Genomic DNA, 27,480 nt, shown 5'->3' on the forward strand with positions numbered 1-27,480 from the left:
CGTTCCTTTCATCTACTCCCTTTTTAAAAGCCCTGTGGACCCCATCAGATGGAGTACGAGGTACTAATTAAAAATTTCGACAACATTTTTTAAAGATTATTCCCAGCTCGACTCGCATATTGTTCAAAAAGAATTCCTAGCCGATTAACAAGATATATCTGGAACATGTGTACGTAGTTACTGAAGGCTCTTCCATCGATGGCAAAACAGGTTATGCCCTTTTTGACCCTAAACATCAATACAAGGAACAACATTCGCTTCCAACTTCAATGTCTGTTTATACAGCAGAACGAATTTCAATAGGTAGCGCTCTCGATTGCATACGAAAATTGGGTGATTCTAAATTTTGTATCCTCACAGACTGTCGAAGCATTGTAGAAAGGTTAAATAACATTACCCCAGAATATAGATTCAGAAACTATATTTTTGCCCAAATCTTTAGGAAAATGCTTGAGACAAAAATCATGGGAAAAAGGGTGGCATTGTGTTGGGTGAAAGGGCATGCAGGCTTATGGCAAAATGAAACGGTGGACGCTCTTGCAAAGGAGGCTGAAACATCAGGTCCAACCCTTGACATTAAAATTCCTAAAGATGACGGGAAAAACTTTTTGGAAAAGTTTTGTAGAAATCTGTGGCAAGAAAAATACAACGCATCAAATGTCGGCAATTATTACAGGTCACTGTTCCCTGAGCTCAAGAAAAAACCATGGTTTTCGGAAGGTGATAGCCCAGAAGGAATGTCAAAGTTCTATTCTACTATTTTTAGACTGAAGACAAATCATGGCCTAGCTCATGATCATCTCACAAAATCATGGGGTAGCTACAAGAAGAAAATTGGTTTGGCATCGTCTCCGAACTGTCCCACTTCCGATTGCCCTTCAAATCCTTCCCATAATTTTTGAATGTCCAGAATATAAAAATGAAAGAAACAAACTGCTAAAAAATCTGAGCAAAGTCCCAAACATTTCCAAACCAATAAACTTAGAATCTGTCCTAATAAGCAACAATCCATCAGCTTTCAACATAATCTACGGATTTCTAAAGTCGATAAACATTTCTTTTTGATTATCTTCAACCATGAAAAATTAGAAGATGAGATGATGGAGCCGAATGAGCCTGGTCCTGGTCGGCCGATCCCGCTCGACAGTAAAATGAAAATAGAAAACTTCATGGGTAATATGCCAGCATAAACCCCCCCCCCAAAAAAAATAAATAAATAAAAATAAATAGTACAGCAGGTAAATTCTGAACAATAAATTTTGTAAAAATCTGAATGTTGATGGGACATTTCCGAAGCAGTCGTGGGGGATCAACAAGCCAGTGATAAAATCATAAATGGGAATTTTAGTACTCCGAGATTTTAGATCCCTGAACTTTCTCTGTCCCCAAGATCTGCTCAAAACCTGGCTAAGTTTGTCGACGAGCTAGTGATACAGACCATATGTGGGAGGTTTGGTATTTTTATGCTATTAAAATATTTTGAAGGGCAAAAAACACTGCATCCTCCAAATATCAACACAAGCCCAAGAATACGGGCCGCGTTACTTAAGAAAGATACATTTATTATATCATACATTGTTCTCAATACTATAAACATATTCAATAAATAATGGAAATAAAAAAATCAATAACAAATTCAACATGGTCTGTCCAAAAGGGAAAAAACACAATTCGAACTTTTTGGATTTCACTGATTTGAGGGTGTTTCCCTCACTTGAAATATTTAAATTCAGACTTAAAAATACTTTTATTCATCATTTAAACACATTTTTAGACAATTAGGAGTGAATAAACACTTTCAAGAGCACAATTATATTCACATTTTAATAGAATGCCCATGCTGGCATTTTTTTCTCAGCATGCTCTTCATGGTTTAATGCTTAAAAAAATTTATAAGACACTTTAAAGACATTAGATTGAAGGGAAAAAATGTGGCCTTAATATAAAAGAAGGTTGGCTTTTAGTGCAAGATTTTCATGTAATACTAATAAGCAATTATCTAATTATCAATATAAAACAGATTTTACATCTCTTAAACAAGATTAATATATATATTTATGTATCGAAAGCCCTTTATCATTTAGTATGAATACATAAATGGAAGCCCATGCTCATTTTGAAAAACTGTAAATACCATTGGGAATTTAGAGAGAAGAAAAAAAATAAAAAAGCCACTTACATAACATTTATTGATTCTTCCAAAATGTATTTGTAAGTCACATGTTAAAAGGAATAAATTTCCTAAATTAAATTGAGCTGAGCTTGAAATCGCTCATTCATTGTAAACCAGCGTAACAATTTCAAAAAAAATTTCAATGATTTTTCTTTCATTTGCATTTTATATTAAAAAAAAATGCATATAAAAGATTCAATAGTCTTATCAGATCATACGCCAGATCAAATACTGATTTTTCTTAAAAATTCTGCAGTGCCTTAAGCATAAATATCATATACTTTGTAAAGAGATTTAAATACAACAAATGTTAAAATTACAAGAGTTGCCGGATATTTTGTTTTTACCTTTTTTTTTCTTAATATTTTATCACAGGATTGGACAGAGTTAAATAATTATCAGGAAGGTATTTTTTTGAATAAAGATCAGATTATCACTGAGAGGACTAAATGAACAATTTTTTTTTTAAATACTTAGCAGTGCAAAAATGACTTTTGGAAAGGATAACAGGTTGCCATAGTTACCAAAAGCATCTACTGTAACTTCCAAACCCTTCATAAAAATTTTAAGAAATGAAAGAACTACTTTATTTGAGGTCAACGTAGGGCCTAAGTGCCTGGAATTAATAACAATTTTTTTTATGTACAAGCATATGTACAAATGGGTCATATCGTTGAGCATAAAGTAATAGTTCCAATAATTACTATTTACAAATGACCTAACGATTGTTTAACGATCGATATTATATTGAAATTCTGTACTGATTTTGGACAAATGGAAGATTTGAAAGTCACAGACAATTTGTGAAGATGTAGAAAAATATTGCGATTACAATGAGAAACAATGGATCGTAATGAGCATACATTTCGGGGATTTATTTCCCACTCGTGGTATAGAAAATAAAGGCGTTGCTTTCTAGCATTTTTCCCCTCGTCTTTTTTTCTTGATATATAATTTACCTATTTGTTTCGTTCTGATTTATAGTGCATTACCATTTAGATCTGACACCATAATGAGAAAATGTTTTTTTATTTTTTTATTTAGACTTTCAAAAAATATTTTCCCCACGCAACATAAAATCAAAAAATTGATTAATCTGAACAATTTTATTTTTAAACATTAAACAATATAGTTTAAATTTGAGTGTATTTTTTTAATTCTTTTAATATTACACTTTATCACACAAAACGCTTTATGATACAAAACAAAATTTTTGTGCTTTGACTTTTTTTTTTTAATAATAATTCTGTACATGTATAAACAATTTAAGCACAAAACAAGCTATAAGTCAAATGTATAAATTAAAAAATTATACAGGTTTAAAATAATTGTATGTACATTAAAAACATCATATCAACAAGGAATATACAAATATTTTTAATGTATTCTGTAAGAATGCGTACATAATGACTATTACACAACAATTTTTTTTAATATTTTTATTTGTACATTAAACATGTCCTTTCACTATAAGCACAAACATTCAAAACCCGATGTAACATAAGTGTTCAAACATTTAGAATTCCCAAAGCTACCATAACGCAACTTGGGCTGGAATGTCAATCGAAATCAGGTCAAATTGTCAATTTTTTTTTATCACAATTTGTCACCTACTCGAATAATAACAATAATAAAAACAATTCTTTCTATTAGTTATCTAAACTAAATTCCTTTTGTCTAAGCTTGATTTTCCTTTGAAAGTGACATTTTATTAGAAATCTAAGCTGAAGAAAGCAAAATAACTTTGTCAAACGAACACTGGGCATGTTTCCTTAGTCCCAAAACGGTTCATTAACATAGTAAAAATCGCAGCTCGAAACCGTATGTATACTGTATAATATTTATATATTTTTATATCGACAATACAATATTATTATAAAGCTAGAACCCCAGAGCTGAGGTACTTTAGTAGTACTGTACTATACATTATTCGATATTTGAATAATTTTATCTTAAGTCTTTTTTATAATAGTAATAATAGGTATAATACATAATATATATATTTATATACATATAGGACGCTATGCTATATTATTATATACATATATATATTCATGTATGGTATTTTATAATGTCCACTCTGAGTTAACCCTTTTTTTTGCAAAAAATAAAAGAAATTGTATTCTATAATCTATTTACAAATAGTTGTGCTGTGGCAGTGAAAGGCGATTAGCCTTGAACAAGGTGCATGCGACAGACTCATTGAGCCTACTGTGCCTGGGTATCATCCACAACAAGCTTTCTTTCCCTTTTTTTTTTTTTTTTTAATTTATTTTTCAATTTTTTTTTTTTTTAATCATAATCGAATTTGTGTACAACCCCTTTATTTGTTTAGATCCTAAATTTAAGACCAGTCGATTAAAGGTTAATGATTGTAATGATGTAGATTATTCTAATTTATTTTTACATTTTTTCTTGTTTTTTCTTTTCTTTTTCTTGTTTTTTTTTTTACAAAATCTAAAATAAATGGCCGGATTGCCTGCCCATCCAATGGCGGTGATAAAGTTCCTAATTGTTTAATTTTATTTTTTTTCCCCCCCGAATAGGTAATGTTTGTTCTATTACTATGAAAACAAAAGAAAGAAAAGAACTTAGCAATTCAATGGTTCTATAAGCTCGCTTCTTCGGACAAGTAGCAGAATATCATAAAATTAGTTATTTTTTTAAAAGACTGTATTTTTCTTTTTCTTTTTTTTCCAAAAACTGTAAATTTTTAAAGTAAACAAGATATTATTATAAAGATATCTTATAGAGAAAGTTTGAGAAATACATAGTTAGAGAAATAGAGAGAATGAGACATGTTAGGTATTATCTAATTATTCCTCGGCATTTTTAACGATATAAATAGAATAGAAATTGAAGAAAAAACTAGGTCTCGCTATAAACAATGTGCATGTGCTTTTAATAACAGTAATTAATGATAATTTTTTAAAAAATATGAAGTAATACGAATACAAAATGAAATCTTTAGGCCAGAAGCTAATTAAGAAACTTTATAAAAACAAATAATGAAAACTGGTACAACTTTTAAAACACAAACTTTAATTGCATAATAAGACAAATTTCAAAATTGTAGGGAATGTACATATTATTTAAATTAAAAACGAAAAAAAAAAAACTTTCTTCGAAATAGATTTTTACGTCTTAGGCAATGCACAGACAATGGATCCCATAAGACCACACAAAAACACTTTGTTTTTACGTTTTAGAACACTAGAGACTTCTTTTTACAGGACTTAGGCCCACTGATTGTGTTTTAACTCCAAAAGTACAATCCATATTTCCTTATACAGAAAATCACATTAAGCAAGTCTATTGTCTACTTCAAAATTGTTCCCAAATTTAAAAAAATCTAATTTACAAGACCTGAGCACCAGGCGCATAGTGTTGGGAAATAGCAGCTATACTAGAATGCACAAATGACTTGTGAATATGTGCAATCTCTTATTTATCTTTTAATTTTTTTTTTAGATATATATTTTTTTTATGCGATGAAGCCCGCGTCAGTTAAGAACACTTGGTAGATTTGGTTATTTCTAACTGCCCCTTGACGGTCATGCCACAGCCATTCTATTAGCACACATCAAAGTGTGATTTATTAGTCCACGTATAGGCATCAAAAAAACAGCGATGCCGCTTAGTGGAAAGCCACCCACTATAGACATGACAAACATTTCTGAATGGGGCTAAATGAAGCTATGCTTGCAATGTGAATAGCAGGACTTTTAGCGATGATGTGGGTGCACAAATGGATCCATGGTGTGTTATATTAACTGCTTGTCGATGCGATTGGAGAAACAGGACTTAAAGGAGACCGACTGCAGTCACGTAAGCAACCGTTTATAGTTACAACAACCTGACAACAAAACAATAATTTAGAATTTATTATTCCTAAAAAAATTTGTTTTATAATAGAACTAGTAATTCTACAATCATATAATTTATCAGCTTAAAAATCGTATAAGCTAATATAATCTACACACCATGCAAAAACAAAATTTAAAAATTTTATCACTTAAAATTCTGACCTGCTGTTTTGGAAAGCTCGAAAAATTTCAAATTAATTCATGTCTTGTATGATTTCAAGATAAATACAATTTTTACTAAATTTTTCAGATGTTATTTTTGCTGATGTTTACAGACATGACATAAAAACTTANTTACACGACATTTGAAAAATGGCAAAAGGAGGGAAAACTCATAAGGTGGGGTTGAGATGGGAAGTTAGTGTCCGAGTGGTAGAGTAGCGGCGTATCAAGTCGAAAGTCGTGGGTTCGGATCCCTCTCATGCCATTAACTTTTTTTCATCTCAACTAAAAACCTTAATTAATTGTTATGTATTAATTGGTCAAGCGGACCACGGAATTAGTGAATTAATAAATAAAAAATTCCTAATCAGTGTAACAAAATTTTAGCTATCATTGCTGTTTTAACAAGTTGGCTCATGTAAGTACTCTGGGGTAACTTGACATCCCTTAATTCAGGCTTCGAAGAACCAGTTCGCAGTTAAAACAATTATTTTTAAAAACCTTTATCATGAATATATTTCCTGTTTAACTAGGATAACAAAACAATAATGTAGGATTAGAAATTTTTTGGCTGATCCACGGGGAAGGGGGTATTTTTTTCTTGTGAAGTTCGATGTTTCACTAAAAAATATTCATACATTTTATGGATTTTATTCAAATTCTACTTTATTATGATTGGGAATGTGAATTTTTCAGCTTAGAGCTTAAGCAATGTTTGGATTTAATGAAATTATAAATGAGAAAGATAAGGATGAAATAAACAAAAACAAACTCCCCGAATGTTTTATTTCGTATTTCAGGTGTAATTTATTTGCGGAAGCCAAATTCACGCCATTACTTGTAGTTAATAATGATCACCAGAGCTGTAAAGTTTCCTGTTGATGTGTTAAGTTGTTTTGAAGTTATCATTTTTGCAAATTACAAAAAAAATCAAATCCAAAGCTAAAAATGTAATAGAAAAATAATATTTGTTGATTTTTGCAATTTATATTTAGGGTTTGTTTAAGTGTGAAAAGCAGATATCAACTTTGTTTCTTGATGAAAAAATATTTTAATCATCTTTGCTATCTCACTAGGTCAGAATGTATGGTCTACTCTTGTGTAGACAGATTGATGTGAGTGGCGCAGAGTTGGGTAGCATCTATTCAAGGACGAGGTAGACATGGGACAATAAAATGGCAATGTTTTCACTCACTTATCCCCTCAGAGACATTCTTTGTGCATGTTAATTCCAATTAAAAAGCAAAAAAAAATCCATTATAATGATTCAGGATGGATAATATAAATGTTCTTTTAGAATTTGTGATTGTTAAATCGATTTTTAAAAAACGTTTTACTTTAAAGTCAGTGTCACGAGCGGGATTCGAACCCACGACCTTTGGCTATATACACTGCTGCTCTACCACTTGAGCTATCGTGACTTCGATCCTCTCAGACACCAACCATCTAAACCTACCCTCTTTTTGCTATTTTCAAGAGGATTAGTTGATTGACCACTAAAACGTAAATGATTTAATAAAAGGTTTGGAGGAAATTTTATGGTAAGGAATTTATCGTTATTATGTATTAGTTTTTACTCCTGGGAGATATGTATTTCTTTAGCTGAAAAAAGTAAGTTGTTTTTCCTCATTTTAGTTGCTGTGTTGTTATGCATGTAGCATGCAAGGATGCGAAGACTATGCCTACTGTGTCCCAAGGATGGAGGGGAGGGGGTCACAGGATAGAACGAGTTCCTTCTTTCTATCCTGTGACCCCTCCCAACCCTTGGTTGCAGGGGGGGAGGGGTTATCCGGGCGGGCACAAAATAATGGTGCAGCCCAGAGGGCAAGGCAACCTCTCTATAGCACTAGCTGTACTCATGTCGGCCTAGGGTCCACATGGGCGACGGTTGCCTTAGCAGAGTCACACGAGGGTCAGTGCACTAGATCCTGTCTGCATAGACGGGGAGGGTGTATGGCCATCTGTACCACGGGGTAACAGAAATGTTCCAAAATCCAGCCCTTGTTACACTGGGAATGGATTCGTGGTGGTACGTGGTGACGCCCCTGGTGGGAACTTAGAGGCTATCTTCTAATTGTGACCTTCATGAAGCTTGCGTATGACCAGCGTTATTACCCCCAGCCTCACGGGAGACGGTGGACCAGACAACAGCGTATTAGCATTGAGGACGCAATGATTATGCTGAATAGTCCCTCGAATGCGTGAGTAAGCGAACGGAACTGGGTAGTGAATCGGTGTCTCGGACTCGAGTATGCTTTGCATTGTTTTGCGTATGACCGGCGTGGTACCCTTGGGGAAGCGAAGGATCGGACCTCTTAGGCTGAGCCTACGGCGTCCCTTGAATGCGCATAGCAGGTGTAGGCTGAGCTCGACAAGAGGATTTTACCGTAGGCGGTGCTCATCTAGGGTGTGGTTAGCAATTCCACATTAAACAAAACCGCTGCCGGGGTGGATCCGGAAGTTTCTATGCTGGGGAAGCCCCAATAATCTGGGAGATAGAGTCGCTTTCTCTATCTAGGGAGTGCGCGGGAGAACAGGCTGATGTATTTCGGCTTGTTAACCCTTTGCATGTGGCATACGACCCGATACACAATGCGGGACCGACCATTCGGAGCGGACAAGCGGAGAGCGAGGTTGTCTTGGCCCTTAGGAGCTGGTACGCCTCTACACCAATGCTGCGGCAGTATCACTCTTCCATCCTATGCGGAGGTGCGTCAACTCTCATCTTGAGAATCAAAACACCCGATAAGGCTGAATAGACCAGGTACCAACGTTAAAGATCCTCTAGTCTTGTGACGAAGAGTTCTCGAGAACCTCATGTCCCAAGGATGGTAGACACGAGCAAACAAAGTTGATTAGAAAAAGTGATATGTCACTTATAACTCCCATTCCTGCGACCTTGCCTTCTCATGGCAGCGACTGTCAAGGACCTCTTCGGAGGCCAAACTAAAAGAGGTATCGCGCTTAAGGTGAACATATAGCAAATATAGATCAGGGTGGAGTGGCTGCAATCCGAAAGGGCGAGCATGCAAAGCCTTGGGGATACCCATTGCCCAAATACTAGGGGAGAGCGTGACCACTTCTCCCCCTTAATATATTATGTGGAGAAGGGTGTCTGGGGGAGGGTGCATGATCGACTGAACTGCAGGCAAAGTTCTAAGCCCAGGTATGCGTTACGTGGGTAAGGACTTGTAGTGGCTTAGTGGGGAGCCCTCTGGCAAGAACTTAAAGTGAGCCTGTTGTTACTGCGTGCTGTTACCAGCTTCCTCTATGGAAGACAGGAGTTTCTCGGGCAATTCCAATTTTCCGTCCTGATGCTAGAGGGACCATTCAACTCTGTGGAGACATAGTTGCCTTCTCTGTCTTCAAAGCATGGCAGGAATGCCGGACAGATACGTCAGTCCTTTGGCTTTTTTCGCTATGCAGCTCACAGTCGGGTACATATGGTGAACCATCCCCCTCAGAAGTTTATAGATCCCCGGACACATGGGTCTACTTGTAGACCTTGCATGCCTTGGTGAAACCAAGACTGCACCTTAGCACATTTGGAGAAAAGGCGAGCTTTTTGTCGCATCAGAAGCACCCAACGGATGATAATCTGATTATGTATAAAGTTGAAAGAGCCAGGGAGAGGCTACCCTGTCCCAAGCCAAAAGGAAATCCTTATTGAAGTATGTGGAAGGCATCAACTCTCGTACTTCGACTAGGGAAGCATGGTGAAGGATCAGAGCTCTCTGTGGCCAAACTAGAACTCCGTCAGTGCCGGTATTGAGTATGGAATACGGGAATGTAATCAAGGATTCTGATGTCGCTGGGGAATTGGCACAACACTTTGCAGCTGTGTCCAGTTCTGCAGCTTAATCCTGACAACTTTCTTAGAATGAAAACCAAAACAGATGGTGGTAGAGAGAGAGAGAGAGAGAGAGAGAGAGAGAGAGAGAGAGAGAGAGAGAGAGAGAGAGAGAGAGAAAGAAGTATAACCCTCCGCTGAGCAACGGTTGGAGCAATGGTATCCCATGCTGTTAAACCTTCCTCAGGTTGCGATGCATAGCCTGTTGGAATTCTTCAACAACAAATGGGATATGGGCTCCTATCCCGACAGTTGGAAAGAGGTGTTGGTCATTCCCACCCTTAAGGTCCCGAATCTGGCCATAAGTTACAGGCCAATCTCCCTGACAACCTGCCTGAGTAAACTCCTGGAGTTGATGATAAATGGTCATTTGGCCTGGTATCTTGGGATGGTTATGGCCAATATCAGGTGGGATTCTGTAAGCATCATGTTTGTTTTCTGGAAAGTGATATTTGGAATAGGTTTTAGAATAGAGTGCATGCTCTGGCCATGTTCTTAGACCTCGAGAAAGCTTGTGATAACCTCGAGAAAGTCTGTGATATGACGTGGAGATATGCGATATTTCGGAAATGTAAATATATCGGATTTAGAGACAAATACCCCGGTTCCTTGGGGCTTTCCTGAGGAACCAAAGATTCAGGGGTCCAGGGACTTTATTCAAGAGAATGGAGTCCCTCAGGGTTCAGTGATAAGTGTTACACTTTTCTCGATCACAGTGGATGGTATCGCTGATGGTGTCACTTGACCAATCAGAGATTACTGTTCGTCGACGACCCCTACTTTTTCTTTTTGGACAAAGTGGAGATCGGAGGGATGATGCAGTCAGTGATAAAGGTTGTGGCTGGAAGATACGAAGAAATCTGGTTTGCCTTCTCTGCTTTGAAAACCATATGCGTCCTCTTTTGCAGGCTGATGAGGGCCCACAGCCTCCCACATCTCTGCCTGAGGGGTGCTGTAGTAAGGTATGTAGTCGTGAGGTTCCTTGGTTAGATGGCAGCCACATATTGACACTGTCAAGGTAAAGGGAAGGAAAGTAATATCAATATTAATGTTCATCGATCACTTCAGGTAGAGAGTGAACAGGAGACCCTCCAGAAAATATTTGACTCGCTGTTGTCGACCTTGTTTTACGGTTGCATGGCTTCTTCAACCTGAAAAACGCCTGCAGAGGCTCAATAGGCTCTACTATTTTGAGCAGTCTCTGGCTCATTCAGAACAAGCCTTTTGGCCAACCTCTGCTGTGAACTGGGAGTGCTGCCTCTTATATTTTGGATTGAGTACCTCACCCTCAGCTATGTATAGTAGAATATACGAGCAAATTCAGACCCAGACATGCCCTCTAGGAATACACCTTGAATGGTAATCAAGCTGGGCAACCAGCTGATTCCACCCAGGGTCCTCCCGGCCATATTCGTCCAGGAAGATCTTGCCGTGTTAGCCAAGTCATATACACTGCCGTACCTTTACTGAGTTAAGTTCTTGGAGCTTAGTTCTAGATATGTTGCTTTTGGCTCATCTTTACAGATAGGTCTAAGATTCATGAAGGTGTGGTATGTGTGTGTCCACTTTGTGGTAGCTACAGTCTCACTGTAGTGTTTACATGGCAGAACTATACCCCCGTGCTTGGGGTGATTCAAGACAATGGTGGCTCTGCCTACCTAGTCTGCACTTACTCAGGCCATTGTGTTTGGATCTCATTCTCTCCTTCAATCCTTACCTTTTATCCACCGTTTACCATTAACAATCACCCTATTTCTTTCTGTCCAACTGTCAAGAACCTTGAGCAGACCTTATCTTGGCAACCTCATATTTCACAGATCTCCCACCACTGCTTTTCCACCATCCATCAGTTCCGTTGTGCCAGCCACCTTTTTCCCATTAGTACCCGTGAACTCCTAGTTTCCTCTCTTATTCTCCCACACTTTGACTATGAATGTATTGTATATGGGGGTCTCATTGGGGAGTTGGATGATAGATAAAGCCCCTAATGATTTTTTTTACACTTTATTTACAGCTCTCCAAGGAGATCCATGACTAATGTATACTTTGGCTTAAAGCTGGAATTGCCAGAGGACTACGAGAAGCAGCTCAACTGTATATATGTACAATGTGTGGATTTGAGCTTATATAAATCCTAAATTTAAAAAAAAATCCCCAAATATTTTATTTTACATTTTAGGTTCTAATTTATTTACAGAAGCCAAATTCACACCATTACACGTACTTTATAAGGTTCTAATCACCTGTCAATCTATTAAAGTGCTTGTAGATGCCAGTTTTTTTTTTTTTTTTCCATTGGACAACCAACCCTACAATAAATAGGCCTCTTCATATGCATAAAAGATTTTCTACCAGATGGACCAGAGCTTCGAGTACCGTCTCTCCCTGGCTCAGCTTTGAACCAAGGAGTGTAAATGTCGAACAATTAAAAAAAAAAATTCTTATCGGCCTGCTATTTATACAAGAAAAATGTAAAAGGTCATTGTGGGTACATCTTTCATTCTCTTTTTGGTAAGTTGGAAGAAGATGAAACAAAATTTTAAAAATACGTGGTGTTTAGTGACCGTTAGTTAACGATTATTTGGAGGTCGTGAGATGCGGTGTGACGTAGGTTTTAGAAAAACATTTTCTTTATCGTGCCAACATTTCGATCGCTATTGAGATCATCTTCAGGCCTGGGATTTATAAACATTGTTTACATTTGACAAATACATGTAGGATGTGAAAAAATCACATACCCAAAAAAAAAAAAAAAAAAAAATTATTTTATTATTTTATTCCCCCCCCCCCAATACCAGGCCCTGAAGATGATCTCAATAAAGATTGAAACATTGGCACAATAAGAAAACGTTTTTCTAAAACCTACATCACACCAGGCCGCATCTCACGACCTCCAAATAATCGTTAACTAACTGTCACTATACACCACGTATTTCTAAAATTTTGTTTCATCTTCTTCCAACTAACTACTCCGAATAATCATTTTCAAAATACTTTTGGAAGTAGAAAAATTTTTTTTTTAACTTTTATTGACGATGATACATGCAATTTAAACTACGGGACATAAACATAATAATATAAACAGGGAAGTGAGCAATTTGCAGAAAAAATATGATAGGTCCGGCATTATCTACACACATCAATACACTGGCGGTATGGTTGACCGCACGTTCTTATGCCGGATTAGTGTCCTTTGCACTGAGTGGGTGGTCAGATGAATACCCTGCAGTAAATAGTCGCCGGACCGACATCCAGTGCATGTACACACTTTCATTATAGTCAATAATTATTCCGAATCATGAGATGAGGTCTGGTGTGATGTAGGTTTTAGAAAAAAAATTTCTTTATCGTGTCAGTGTTTCGATCTTTATTGATATCATCTTCAGGGCCTGGGATTTACAAACATTGTTTACATTTAACAAATACATTTAGGATGTGGCAAAAAGTGAATTTATACGATGCAAAATATATTTTTTTTTAATATATTCAATCAAAGTATTTCTACTCACTCAAAATGTTTGTCTTCTGTGTAATTGTGCCATTCTTGCGTATCGTGTTGAGAGAAGAAATTGAATATAAAAAATATATTTTGCATTGTATAAATTCACTTTTCCACATCCTTAATATATTTGTTAAATGTAAACAATGTTTGTAAATCCCAGGCCCTGAAAATGATCTCAATAAAGATCGAAACGTTGGCACGATAAAGAAAATGTTTTTCTGAAACCTACATCACACCAGACCGCATCGCACGATTTTGGAATAAAAATCGATTAACGGTCACTAATAATCATCACACATTATAGTCAATGTAACACTGTAAATCTGGTAAAAACCGATCCGTTGTCCAATGAAAAACAGACATCTACAAGCACTTTTAAGATGTTTCAGTTATTGTTGCGAGTGAAAAAATAAAAGCCCAATGGCAGGCTAGAAATTTAAGGGAAAAATAATATTTGTTTTTTGTTGATTTTTCAAATGTCGTGTAATCGGATTGGATTCTCGACGACAAATGAAATGGCCACGGAAAAATGGCAAAAAGGAGGGAAAATTCAAAAGGTGTGGTTGAGATGAGAAGTTGGTGTCCGAGTGGATCGAGGTCACGATAGCTCAAGTGGTAGAGCAGCGGCGTATCAAGCCGAAGATCGTGGGTTCGAATCCCGTTCGTGCCATTGACTTTTTTATCTCAACTAAAAACCTTAATTAATTATAATTTGTTATTATTATTAATTTTTAAGGGTTTTATTTAATGGCTAAGATCATTTTATGCCCTAACTGATACATTTAGAACTTCTTAGGTTAACTACATCCCTTCTGAGTGCTATAAATCATGTCATTTTTCTTTTAAATTGGTGTTATTAAAAGAGGATATAAAACATGACGGCCACTTGTTAAACTTTCATAATATGCCTAATACTTTCTGCCATGTCTGCATTAAATGCCAATATCAGATTTTTTTATAAACAGAAAAAACTTAATTCAAATATTTACCATATAAAAATAGAATCGCAAAACAAGATAACACTGTCTATTAGTAATCTCACCTTTCTCGACCCTGCATGATCCCTGTGTTCACAGAGCCATATGCCTTGCCAAGTACCTAGGTTTAAATTTCCATTGGTAATAGGAATAGTCAGAGATGATCCGAGGAAACACGCTTTGACATGAGCCGGCTGAAAAGAGGCAAAAATAATTAAGATTGTTTTATTACTATAAAAATCTCTAAAACTCACCATATCATCCGGACCTTCACAAGAATGCCTATACGCTAAGCCCTGAAGTAAAAAAAAAAATTACATACATTCTCTTATTATATTTATATTAGACAATAAAAAATATGATTTACCTCAGGCACTATTTTATTAAGCATCATTTCCATATCGTCCCTAACATCTGGATCCCAGCTCTCATTAAGTGCTAAACTAGCTGAGGTATGAAGAACTGAAAAATTGAAAATTTGACAATTAGTAAATACGATTGGTTTTTTTAAACAAATCAACATATTGCAAAATTTGAAAATCGATATAACAGTAAAGCAAAATACCAATAGCAACAGACCAAAGCAAAGATAGACTAGGATGATCGGTGACGACCAAATTACAGGTTTATCATCCGGCAGGCCATACAGAGAAAACTCACTGTTGCATTATTTGCTATTACTTTAATAAAGTAGAATCCCCATAGCGTCAACTGATAAAGAGTGAGCCCTGTTTGAATTAGCCAAAAAAAGCAGAGGTGTAAAACAGTTAGATGAACAGAAGCAGTGATAGCAGGTGGCACGGGTCTGTTTAAAATAGCTGTAAGTTTTGAAAAAGCAGGACAAGTATGATAGTGTAGTTAGGTTGTTTCAGATCATTTTGGTCTGCCTGTATTAATAGTTTTGCCTTTTTTGGTGATTTTCACCCCCTTGCCATATTCCGAGCGGGAGTTATGTTAGGAAGACATCAAGACTAGGTAATTTTCAAATTTTGTAAAAGAAAGTAAAATTTTAAAATATTGTCTAAAAAATTAAGGTTTTTAGTTGAGTGACCTCGATCCACTTGGACATCAACTTCCTATCTCAACCCCACCTTATGAGTTTTCCCTCCTTTTTGCCATTTTTCAAATGTCGTGTAATCTATTTGATTCTCGGCGACAAATGGCAAAAACATTGGCTCGACATTTGAAAAATTGTGGCATATCTAGCCAAAGATCATGGGTTCGAATCCCGCTCTTGACACTGACTTTTTTATCTCAACTAAAAACCTTAATTAATTTAAATTCAATCGGTGGTTTTTGAGTGCTTAATGATGGTATACTTTATTTTAACTTATTAAATTCACTAGTTTTCGTGGCCCGCTTGGCCAATTAATGTCTTTCAATTAATTAAGGTTTTTAGTTGAGATTAAAAAAAGGAGGATAAATTCAAAAGGTGGGGTTGAGATGGGAAGTGTCCGAGTGGATCGAGGTCACAATAGCTCAAGTGGTAGAGTAGCGGCGTATCAAGCCCAAGGTTCGAATCCCGCTCGTGATACTGACTTTTTTATCTCAACTAAAAATCTTAATTAATTGTAATATATTAATTGGTCAAGCGGACCACGAAATTAGTGAATTGTCTAAAAACCTAGCTTTTGCTTGGAAATTGCAATAAGAATATATTTCACACAATTCCTGTTTGAATAAATATCATTTTTTTTACAAACCAAAACTAATCAGGTCTAAAATTGTGCTATATCCTTTCACTGTCTGTGGAGTGATGAACGAATATTTGATCATTTGTGATCAATTTGGTCTAGTTATCCTCGCTGATTTGGGCTGTCAGATTTCAGATTCTTGCCATTTTCAGCTTTTAGTGATAATTTTGGTAAAAACCCACTACTTTAGATAGCAGTGTCTGACCAAAAAAAAAGACAAAATTACAGGTTCTTTACCAGATCACAATTTTTGGATAAAGTGCAGCAAAAAATCAGCAGTAGTTTGGTGTAGGGCAAAACCAATATAACTGGTCATTGTTAAAACACAAAGACTCACCAACCAAAAAATCTTATTAGACTCCACAATATAGTAATTATTAATTAAAATCATGTATATATTACGAATAAGTTTTGTTTCAGGAAATGACTTTTAGAAATCAAAGATGCCTAATAGAACTTCCTCATTATGACAATTAAAATTTGGCCATATTTGTATTTCATCCAACAATCTTAGACATTGAATATAATTCTAATAATAAATCGATTGTTTTTACTAAAAACTTATACAGGGTGTTTTCCACTGTACAATTTAAGACTTTAATAAAATGGCAGGAAATCACATTGTACGTCTGAACATTTCTTGCTCTTTAATCTGATTTTAAAGTGCAAAATAACTCATAATAACAACATTCAATCAATGAAGTTCTAAATCTTTAAACCAGGATTTTTTTTTTTTTTCTATATGACAACCACAACCCCACAATAAATAGACCTCTTCATATACATAAAAGATTTTCTACCGGATGGACCACAGCTTCGAGTACCTCTCCCTAGCTCAGCTTTGAACCAAGGAGTGTAAATGTCAAACAATTAAAAAAAAAAAAAAAATCTTATCGGCCTGTTATTTATACAAGAAAAATGTAAAAGGTCATTTTCTCTTTTTGGTAAATTGGAAGAAGATGAAAAAAATTTTTAGAAATACGTGGTGTTTAGTGACCATTAGCCAAAGATTATTTGGAGATCGTGACGTGCGGCCTGGTGTGACATAGGTTTTAGAAAAACGTTTTCTTTATTATGACAACGTTTCAATCTTTATTGAGATCATCTTCAGGGCCTGGGATTTATAAACACTGTTTAAATTTTACAAATACATTTAGGATATGAAAAAAAATTTTCACATTCACAAAAAAAAATTATTTTTTCATTAATATCACTAGTTTTAGTGGTTCGCTTGACCAATTAATATATTTCAATAAATTAAGGTTTTTAATTGAGATAAAAAAGTCAGCATTCCCATCTTCCAGCCACAACATTTATCGCTGACTGCATCATACCCCCATTATCCCACTCGTGACGCTGACTTTTATCTCTAAAAAAACTAAAAACCTTAATTAATTGAAATTTTTTATTATTATCCCCCCCCCCAATCAAAGGCCGTGAAGATGATCTCAATAAAGATTGAAACGTTGGCACGATAAAGAAAATGTTTTCCTAAAACCTACGCCACACCCTACAGCATCTCACGATCTCCAAATAATAATTTTAGAAATACTTTTGGAAGTAGATTTTTTTTTCTTGTTTTGCCTCTTTGAAAACAAGAAGGACTTTGCTTCGATGTCAAAACTGGTGCATCTTTGCAATAACCCAGCCGTTGCCCATACGTTCCAGCAGTTATATACATGTACATTTTTAACATGTAATTATTATTTTTATTTATTTATTTTTTTAAATTCAAAGTAAGAAATTATTATATTATCGATATATTCTACATAATATATATATAAAACTAATCTTATTTATTGTTTAAGTTTAGTACAGCTTGAATGTAATAAGATCAAGGGAAAAATCGCAATTTTTACTTAATTATCTTTAAATTGATGATAATATTAATTACCAATTTTTAAATACATTTTATGAGGCAAAAGCCCTCTCAAGATAATATAACAAAATACAAAATGTTTAATTTTTATGAATATTTAAACAATAATTTATTTTAGGCCAACTGGCTTCCTACATTTATATCTGTTTTCTATTAATTATTTGGAGATCGTGCGATGCAGTCTGGTGTGACATAGGTTTAGAAATTATCTTTATCGTACCAACGTTTCGATCTTCAGAGCTCAAAGTGTTTGTTTTCTGTGTAGATGTGTCATTATTGTGTGTCGAGAAGGGGCACTCTCAACACGACACACAATAATGACATTTTTAAACAAAAAACAAAAAGAGGATGACACTAAGCGATAAAAAACACGCATCACAGTTCAGAATTTTTAATACGAAGCCTCAAATCGAGCATAACAAACATGTTTAATATCTCAATGGGTTGTCGTTTTTCTTGAAATCAACAATAGCGGTCATTGAAAATTTCCCATTTGCAACGAATAAAGAATGCAAACGACATGCTATTCTGAGAATTCATTTAGACAATTCCTTTTGGATAATTGCATAAAAACTTTCGCTCATTTTCTATACAAGCAATATGCAAAAAAAAAAAAAAATAGCATAAACTAGCTAAATACACTTGCATTTATTTGTATATTTTCCATAATAACTATTAAGAATAAATTATGTTGACTTAAAACACAACATTAATAACTTATTTACCTTTATACCGTTAGTAATCCTTTTACACCCTTTAGATTAAAAATAAAGAAAATCTGTACCTTGTCAGTTAATTAGTTTTTAAATTGATACAACATTAATACCTTCGAGATTTTATGGTATGGGAATAAAATTAACACTTTATAGCACCTAAGTGATAGTGTCTTAAGGCATCTACTCAAAATTTAACTTTTGGGTGCATAAATAATTAACGACTGCAACTATTGTTTCACATTTGCATCATAGCCTGGTAATCCAAGACAAAAGGGAAATTTCATGAGTTCCTCAATTAAAGAAATTACTCTCTAATTTGTATTTTTTATATACACAATAAGCCTGTGATTAAATGGTCTAGTTTATTGTATAAAACAAGAAGTTTTAGCCACAAGATGAAATTTAAAAAAGAAAATATCAAAAAAAAAACAAGTGTATCAACAATTTTGGACCCTCTATAGATTTTGTATTTTTTTTAACCTACGTAGAAATAAGTAATGAAATATTAAAACCTCCAAGATTTAAGTGTATGGGAATAAAATTGACTTTATTGCATGTGTCTCAGAACACAATCTTATAATTCAACTTTTGCATTCATAAATCATTAACGACAGAAACTTTTGTTTGACAGATGCCACATAGTCCGATAAACCAAGACAAAATGGCCAATTTCTTGATTTTCTTAATTAAATAAATTTCTCTCTAATCTATACTTTTTATATACATAATAAGCCTGTGATTAAATCATCTGTCTTTGTATAAAATTAACTTTAGTAGGAGATAAAATTTTAAAAAATATAATTCCAATAACCAAGTTTATAAATATATTTTTCCCCATTGTAGATTTTGTAAATACTTTTTTTTAAACCTACATAGAAATGAGTGATGAAATATTAGCACCTCCGAGATTTGAGGATATGACAATAAAATTGAGTCTTTATAGTACCTAAGCAATAGAGTGTCTTAAACTGCATTCTCACAATTCAACTTTTGGGTTCATAAATCATAAACAATAGCTACTTTTGTTTAACAGATACCGTGTAGTCCGATAATCCAAGACAAAAGGAAAATTTCTTTATTTTCTCAATTAAAGAAATTTCTTACTAATCTATACTTTTTATATACATAATAAGCCTATGATTCAATTATCTAGGTTATTGTATAAAACAAATTTTAGTTAAGAAAAAAATTAAAAAAGAAAATTCCAAATAACCAGGTTCATAATTTTTTTTTTTTTTGGGGGGGGGTCCATTATAGGTTACATAAATTCTTTTTTTTTAAACCTATATAGAAATAAGTGATGAAATATTAATACCTCCGAGATTTTAGGGTATGGGAATAAAATTGACCCTTTATGGCACACCTAAGCGATAGAGTGTCTTAAGGCACATACTCATAATTCAACTTTTGGGTTCATAAATCATTAATGACAGCAACTTTTGTTTAACAAATGCCACGTAGTCCGATAATCCAAGGCAAATTTCTTGATTTTCTCAATGAAAGAAATTTCTCACTAATCAGTATTTTTTATATACATAATAAGCCTGTGATTAAATTGTCTAGATTATCATATAAAACATGTAGTTCTTGCCACGAGATAAAATTTAAAAAAGAAAATTAAAAAAAACCATGTGTATCAAAATTTTTTTGACCCTCTGTAGATTTTGTAAATACGTTTTTTTTAAACCTACATAGAAATAAGTGATGAAATATTAAACCTCCAAGATTTTAGTTATGGGAATCAAATTGTGGGTTTATAGCTCCTAGGTGATAGTGTGTCTCATGGCACATTCTCATAATTCAACTTTTGGGTTCATAAATCATTAACGACAGATACTTTTGTTTAAAAGATTTCACCTAGTCCGATAATAGAATACAAAAGACAAATTTCTTAATTTTCTCAATTAAAAGAAATTTCTCTCAAATCCTGTACTCTTTATATACATAATAAGTCAGTGATTAAATCATCTAGTCTATTGTAAAAAAAAACAAAAACAAGTTTTAGTAGGAGATAAAATTAAATAATATAATTCCAAAAAACCAAATGTGTAAATATATTTGTACGCACTGCAGATTTTTTAAATATTTTTTTGTAAATCTACAAAAAAATAAGGGATGAAATATTAGTACCTCCGGGATTTTAGGGTATGGGAATAAAATTGAAATTTTGTAGCACCTAAGCGATAGTGTCTTAAGGTGCATTCTCACAATTTAACTTTTGGGTTCATAAATCAGTAAAGACAGAAACTTTTGTCCAAGACAAAAGCCTCAATTTGCTTAATAAAGCATTTTCTCTTTAATCAGTATTTTTCATATACATAATAAGACTGATTCAAACGTCTAGTCTATTGTATAAAGGAAGTTTTAGTAGGAGATAAAATTTAAAAAATTCCAAAAAACCTAGTGTATAAATATATTTTTACCCACTGCAGATTTTGTAAATACTTTTTTTTGCAAACCTACAAACAAATAAGTGATGAAATATTGAAACCTCCACGATTTTAGGATATGACAATAAAATTAAGTCTTTATAGCACCTAAGTGATAGAGGGTCTTAAACCGTATTCCCATAATTCAGCTTTTGGGTTCATAAATCATAAAGACAGCAACTTTTGTCCAAGAAAACTCACAAATATCTCAATTTTTTCAAAAAGAAATTGCTCACTAATAGTATTTTTTATTTACATAATAAGCCTGTCATTAAATCGTCAGGTTTATTGTGTAAAACAAGTAGTTTTAGCCACAAGATAAAATTTGAAAATTAAAATTCCAAAAAACCAAGTGCATGAAATTTTTTTTGATTCATTATAGATTATGTAAATACCTACATAGAAATAAATGATGAAATATTAAAACCTCCGAGATTTTAGGATATGGGAATGAAATTGGGTCTCTATAGCATCTAAGCGACCGGACCGCTTACTAAAACCGCATACTCACAATTCAACTTTTGGGTTCATAAATCATAAACAACAGCTACTTTTGTTTCACATTCACCTTATATCCTGGTAATCCAAGACAAAATGGAAATTTCTTGATTTTCTCAATTGAAGAAATTTCTCTCAAATCTGTACTTTTTATATACATAATAAGCCTGTTATTAAATCGTCAAACAAGAGGTTTTTTGCCATGTGATAAATTTTTTTAAAACAAGTGTATCAAAAAATTTTTATTTCTGTATTATTTTTTTTAAAACTACACAGAAATAAGTAATGAAATCGTAAAACCTCCAAGATTTTAGGGTATGGGAATAAAATTGTGACTTTATAGCACCTAGGTAATAGTGTGTCTTAAGGCACATTCTCACAATTCAATTTTTGGATTCATAAATCATCAACAACAGCAACTTTTATTTCACGGATGTGATATAACCTGATAATCCAAGGCAAAAGGCCAATTTCTTAATTTTCTCAAGTAAAGAAATTTCTCTCAAATATGTACTTTTTATACATAATATGTCTGTCATTAAATCGTCAAAAAGACGTTTTAGCCACATGATAAAATTTTTTAAAAGCCATTTCCAAAAAACCAAGTATCAAAATTTTTGATTTCTGTAGATTTTTTTTTTTAACCTACACAGAAATATGTAATGAAATATTAAAACCTCCAAGATTTTAGGGTATGGGAATAAAATTGTGACTTTATAGCACCTAGGTGATAGTGTGTCGTAAAGTGCATTCTCATAATTCAACTTTTGGATTCATAAATCATAAACAGCAACTTTTGTTTGACAGATGCCACATAGTCCTATAATACAAGACAAAAGGCAAATTTCTTGATTTTCTTCATTAAATAAATTTCTCTTATCTTTACTTTTGGTATACAAAATAAGTGATCAAATAGCACCACCGAGATTTTAGGGTATGGGAATAAAATTGAGCCTTTGTAGCACCCAGGCGATAGAGTTTCTTATGGCACACACTCATAATTTAACTATTGGGTTCATAAATCATTAACGACAGCAACTTTTGTTTCACATTCGCCACATAGCCTGATAATCCAAGACAAAAGGGAAATTTCTTAAAAAAGAAAATTCCAGAAAACGAAGTGTATCAAATTTTTTTTACCTCTGTAGAGTTTGTAAATATTTTTTTAAAGAAATAAGTACTGTATTTAATAATACAAAGAAATAAGTGATAGTGCGTCTTAACACGTATTCTCACAATTCAACTTTTGGGTTCATAACTAATTAAAACAGAAACTTTTGTGTCACAGATTTCACATAGCCTGATAATCCAAGACAAAACGCAAATGTCTTAATTTTCTCAATAAAAATTCTTCTCTCTAATATGTATTTTTTTATATACATAATAAACGTGTGATTAAATCGTCTAGTTTATTGAATGAAATAAGTTTTAATCACCAGACAAAATTTAAAATGAAAATTCCAATATAGACTGGAAGCCCTTGGAAGCCAAGGGTATACATTTTTTACTCATTATAGATTTTGTAAACTCTTTGTTTGAAAACCTACATGGAGATATATTCATGTTTACTTCTTAAATTTTAATATTTTAGACAGAACTTTTACAAATTTATCTCTTATTTAGTCTTATCTCTCTATATCTATCTCTTGTATCTCTATTCAGTCTTATCGCCCTAAAAGAAAATGTGTGTGACCCAGAAGATTTTTTTAAATGTATTTTATGTTTGTTTTATTGATGGTGAGTTTTAAAGCGCCTAGGCAATAGTGTAAATGTCTTAAGGCGCATTCTCACAATTCAACTTTTGGATTCATAAATCATCAACAACAGCAACTTTTATTTCATGGATGCGATATAACCTGATAATCCAAGGCAAAAGGCAAATTTCTTAATTTTCTCAATTAAAGAAATTTCTCTCAAATCCAGTACTCTTTATATACATAAGCCTGTGATTAAATCAGCTAGTCTGTTGTAAAAAAGAAGTTTTAGTAGTATATAAAGAGTACAGGATTTGAGAGAAATTTCTTTAATTTAGAAAATTAAGAAATTTGCCTTTTGCATTATATTATCGGACTAGGTGGCATCCATTAAACAAAAGTTTCTGTCATTAATGATTTATGAACCCAAAAGTTGAATTATGAGAATGTTCCTTGAGATACACTATCACATAGGTGCTATAGTCACAATTTTGTTCCCATACCCTAAAATCTTTGAGGTTTTAATATTTCATTACATATTTGTGTGTAGGTTAAAAAAAAACCTTTATAAAATCTGCAGTGCATACAAATATATTTATACATTTGGTTTTTTGGAATTATGTCATTTAATTTTATCTCCTACTAAAACTTCTTTTTTAAAATAGACTAGATGATTTAATCACAGACTTATTATGTATACAAAGAGTACAGGATTTGAGAGAAATTTCTTTAATTGAGAAAATTAAGAAATTTGCCTTTTTTATTCTATTATCGGACTAGGTGGCATCTGTTAAACAAAAGTTTCTATCGTTAATGATTTATGAACCCAAAAGTTCAATTATGAGAATGCGCCTTGAGAAACACTATAACCTAGGTGCTATAGTCACAATTTTTTTCCCATACCCTAAAATCTTGGAGGTTTTAATATTTCATTACTTATTTCTAAGTAGGTTTAAAAAAAACCTTTAGAAAATCTGCAGTGCATACAAATATATTTATACATTTGGTTTTTTGGAATTGTTATTTAATTTTATCTCCTACTAAAACTTCTTTTTTACAATAGACTATATGATTTAATCTTAGTTTTAAAGCACCTAAGCCATAGTGTAAGTGTCTTAAGGCGCATACTCATAATTCAACTTTTGGGTTTATTACAATTAATTAAGGTTTTTAGTTGAGATAAAAAAGTCAATGGCACGAGCGGGATTCGAACCCACGACTTTCGGCTTGATATGCCGCTACTCGACCACTTGAGCTATTGTGACCTCAATCCACTCGGACACCAACTTCCTATCTCAACCCCACCTTTTGAATTTTCCCTCCTTTTTGCCATTTTGGGTTTATAAATCATAAAAGACAGCAACTTTTGTCCAAGACAAAAGTCTCACTTTTCTCAATAAAGGATTTTCTCTTTAATCTGGATTTTTCATACACATAATAAGCCTGTGATTAAATTGTCTAGTTTATCGTATAAAACAAGTTTTAGTTAAGAAAAAAATTAAAAAAGAAAATTCCAAAAAACCAAAGTGTACACAATTTTTTGTCCCGTTGTAGATTTTTGAAATAATCCTTTTTTATATAGGATTAAACGATAATTTCTTAATATTTGAGAGATTTTAGGGTAACATAACATACAAACATAAAACATTAGGGGGAATAAAACTGTGAGTTTATTCATGCTCTTATTGTTTATTATTCAAAATAAATATTTAATCTAAATGAATTTAAAAATTAAAATTGGAATATTTTTTAATGCTTTTGTTTTGGAGAAGAAAGTGGGAGGGTATCGAATCTCGTTTGTTTTTTCGTTTTGTCATATTTTTGTTTGTTTTTTAAATAAAATAATTATATTAGATTTGCATTATATTTTTTCTTCATTCTAAAGAAGTTTTCTTTTTGAAAAAAAAAGTAGGATATTTTCAATAGGAGTGAGCAGTGATGAGCGGCCGGGCGGGGAAAGGCGATGTGACATTTAGGTGGAAAAGGGTGGGCAAAAGGGTCTCCTAGGCGAAAAAAGTTAGGACGAGGACGGTCGAGTGCCGCCTTCGCGAATGTGGATGTGATAAGGGGATGATAATGGAAAAAGCGGGCGGACGGAGGTGCCTGTTCCAGGGGAAACCTAACCCAAAAGGGCCCCGGCAGGGCCGTGTTTATACTCACTTTGTACGTGAAACAGTCCAACAGAGAATTGACGCACTTCCGGCATCTGCTTCAAAATCTCTTCGGTGACCAAATGTACGCCTCTGTGCTGCGGCCTAAGGTTCATTTTCCTCTGAAACCACGCCGAACCAATTTGTATGCCCCTGTTGGAAGAAGCCATGACTGCGGTTCCAACTCCAAATGGGGCGCCTTCTTTCCCTTGCTGCTCTCGTCCCTCCAGGCCCGTCCATAAAATGCTATAACTTCTTGACTTCCTTCGAATTAATCCGCCGGCTGCACATCTTTCGGGGGGCGGACTTCGATGCGGGCAGTTTCGCTGTAAAAGTCTCGAAACGGGCCAGGGACACTACGACACCCTCCTCGCTCGGCACACACAGTCCAAATAGCACTGGATTCCGGGAACCACCGCTAGAGAACCCTGCCGTTTCGGGGGCTATCAATAAAACACATGATCGCCGCCGGTCGGAGCCCTTTTTCGAATGAGACGCCTTCTGCAGTTCTGCAGAAATGCGCCCTGCTGTAGAACGGTTCGCACTCCACGTGGTGTCCTCCCACCTCGCGGACCGCACATCCAGACCGTGTCAATTACCCTTCCACACCTCTTCCACATCATGTTTTCAATCCATATTAAATTGACCTCGATTTTCTGCATAGTCTGTTCCGTGCTCATTGCAAGTCTTCCGGCTACTTATTCGCAAACCCAACAGCTCAAAAAAACATTAAACATAATACCAATTTAGTAATTTTTTCTATTTAATGGGAGCTAATTCTATTTTTTTTTTTTTTATTATTTTTTTTTTTTTGTTACCAACATCTTGGGGTCTGTTCATAGTATCATCAAAACTCAAAATGAAATGTCTTCAGCACGTGCTGGTGAATAACACAGAACTCTTAAAAATTAAAAAAAAATTATATTTTCCCAGACCTACTTCAAAAACCGTGCTTAACCAAATTCCCAAGGAATGTCAGATTTAGAGGACTTATAGGACTATTAACCGATCACTGGCATCTGAGAAAACACCTGCAATCAAAAGAAATAAAGGGAAAAAATATTATACAAAACCTGGAAATATCATTCCGGCATAAAAATTTGAAAATAAGGATTGCAAAAGTGATCGAATATCCATTTTTAATTTGTTGTGGAAAATGGAAGATTTTAACAAACAAAATACATTCTTATGTGAATCCACTCAGCCTACGCCAGTAAAAAGAAGACGAGCTAGACATTTTAACGGATCCGGCAGATAAATACTTTTTAAATGTCGAAAAAGAAAGAATTGCAGTATGCAAAAAAATTTTCATAGAAACATTTCGATATATCGATAGGCAAATTACGTAGTCTCTGAAAGCGAAGGTTATAGGAAAAGATGGGGCGTCAGTGGCCGCAACGGTTTAGGCGTCATCACTGTAAGGTAAAGGTCCCGGGTTCGAATCCAGCGGCCCTGCATTCGAACCCGACTGTAATAGAAAAGGAATATTACAAAGAACTCACAATGTAAACCTGAAGTAGGCTTTTATTAACTTTGAAAACATGATACAGTCTCTTTTGTATAAACAGTTGCTTATGCCCTTTAGGAGGTTATCGGTATTAGAAAAAGCGGCCTATTTAAATCACCACATTTTCCCTCTGGAGTTTAAAAGAAGTACTTTATAACAATATGAACATGAACTATACGAATCAATTTACATAGTCCTTCAAATAAGCAGGGCGGTTTCTGATGCGTTGAGATTGCCTGGGTTCTTTTACTGAAGGGCTGCCCTCTCCACTCCAGGGGGAGCAAATTCCAACAGTGCACCGTCAGATCCAGATCAAGTCCTTGTGATTCGACCACCAGGTGTGAAGAGTCACTCCCATCGGCCACCACCGGTGTCACCACTTC

The 27,480-nt window shown here is 34.2% G+C and overlaps 1 protein-coding gene across 1 annotated transcript; it reads right to left on the reverse strand.

Annotated features, from left to right (window-relative positions):
• Positions 1 to 3,526: 3,526 nt before the first annotated feature.
• Positions 3,527 to 25,996, reverse strand: LOC106664020 (UPF0047 protein YjbQ). Its single transcript, XM_014389366.2, has 5 exons — positions 25,601 to 25,996; positions 14,898 to 14,992; positions 14,785 to 14,826; positions 14,596 to 14,724; positions 3,527 to 6,029 (listed from the first exon to the last, which is right to left on the reverse strand). Exons 1-5 carry the CDS (start codon positions 25,758 to 25,760, stop codon positions 5,943 to 5,945), a joined length of 513 nt encoding a protein of 170 aa, XP_014244852.1. The 5' UTR covers positions 25,761 to 25,996; the 3' UTR covers positions 3,527 to 5,942.
• Between the last annotated feature and the right edge of the window lie 1,484 nt (positions 25,997 to 27,480).

Source organism: Cimex lectularius, unplaced genomic scaffold, assembly GCF_000648675.2.
Source record: "Cimex lectularius strain Harlan isolate CLEC.00 unplaced genomic scaffold, Clec_2.1 scaffold366, whole genome shotgun sequence".
In the NCBI taxonomy this organism is placed as follows: domain Eukaryota; kingdom Metazoa; phylum Arthropoda; class Insecta; order Hemiptera; family Cimicidae; genus Cimex; species Cimex lectularius.

Bases quoted from the DNA above. Each gene is read 5' to 3' on its own strand.
- LOC106664020 (XM_014389366.2), bottom strand. From the start codon at position 25,760: ATGGCTTCTTCCAACAGGGGCATACAAATTGGTTCGGCGTGGTTTCAG. The intron at 14,827-14,897 runs GTAAATCATATT...TTTTTACTTCAG, and splicing joins TTAATAAAATAGTGCCTGAG to GGCTTAGCGTATAGGCATTC. The intron at 14,725-14,784 runs GTGAGTTTTAGA...GCCTCTTTTCAG, and splicing joins GTGAAGGTCCGGATGATATG to CCGGCTCATGTCAAAGCGTG.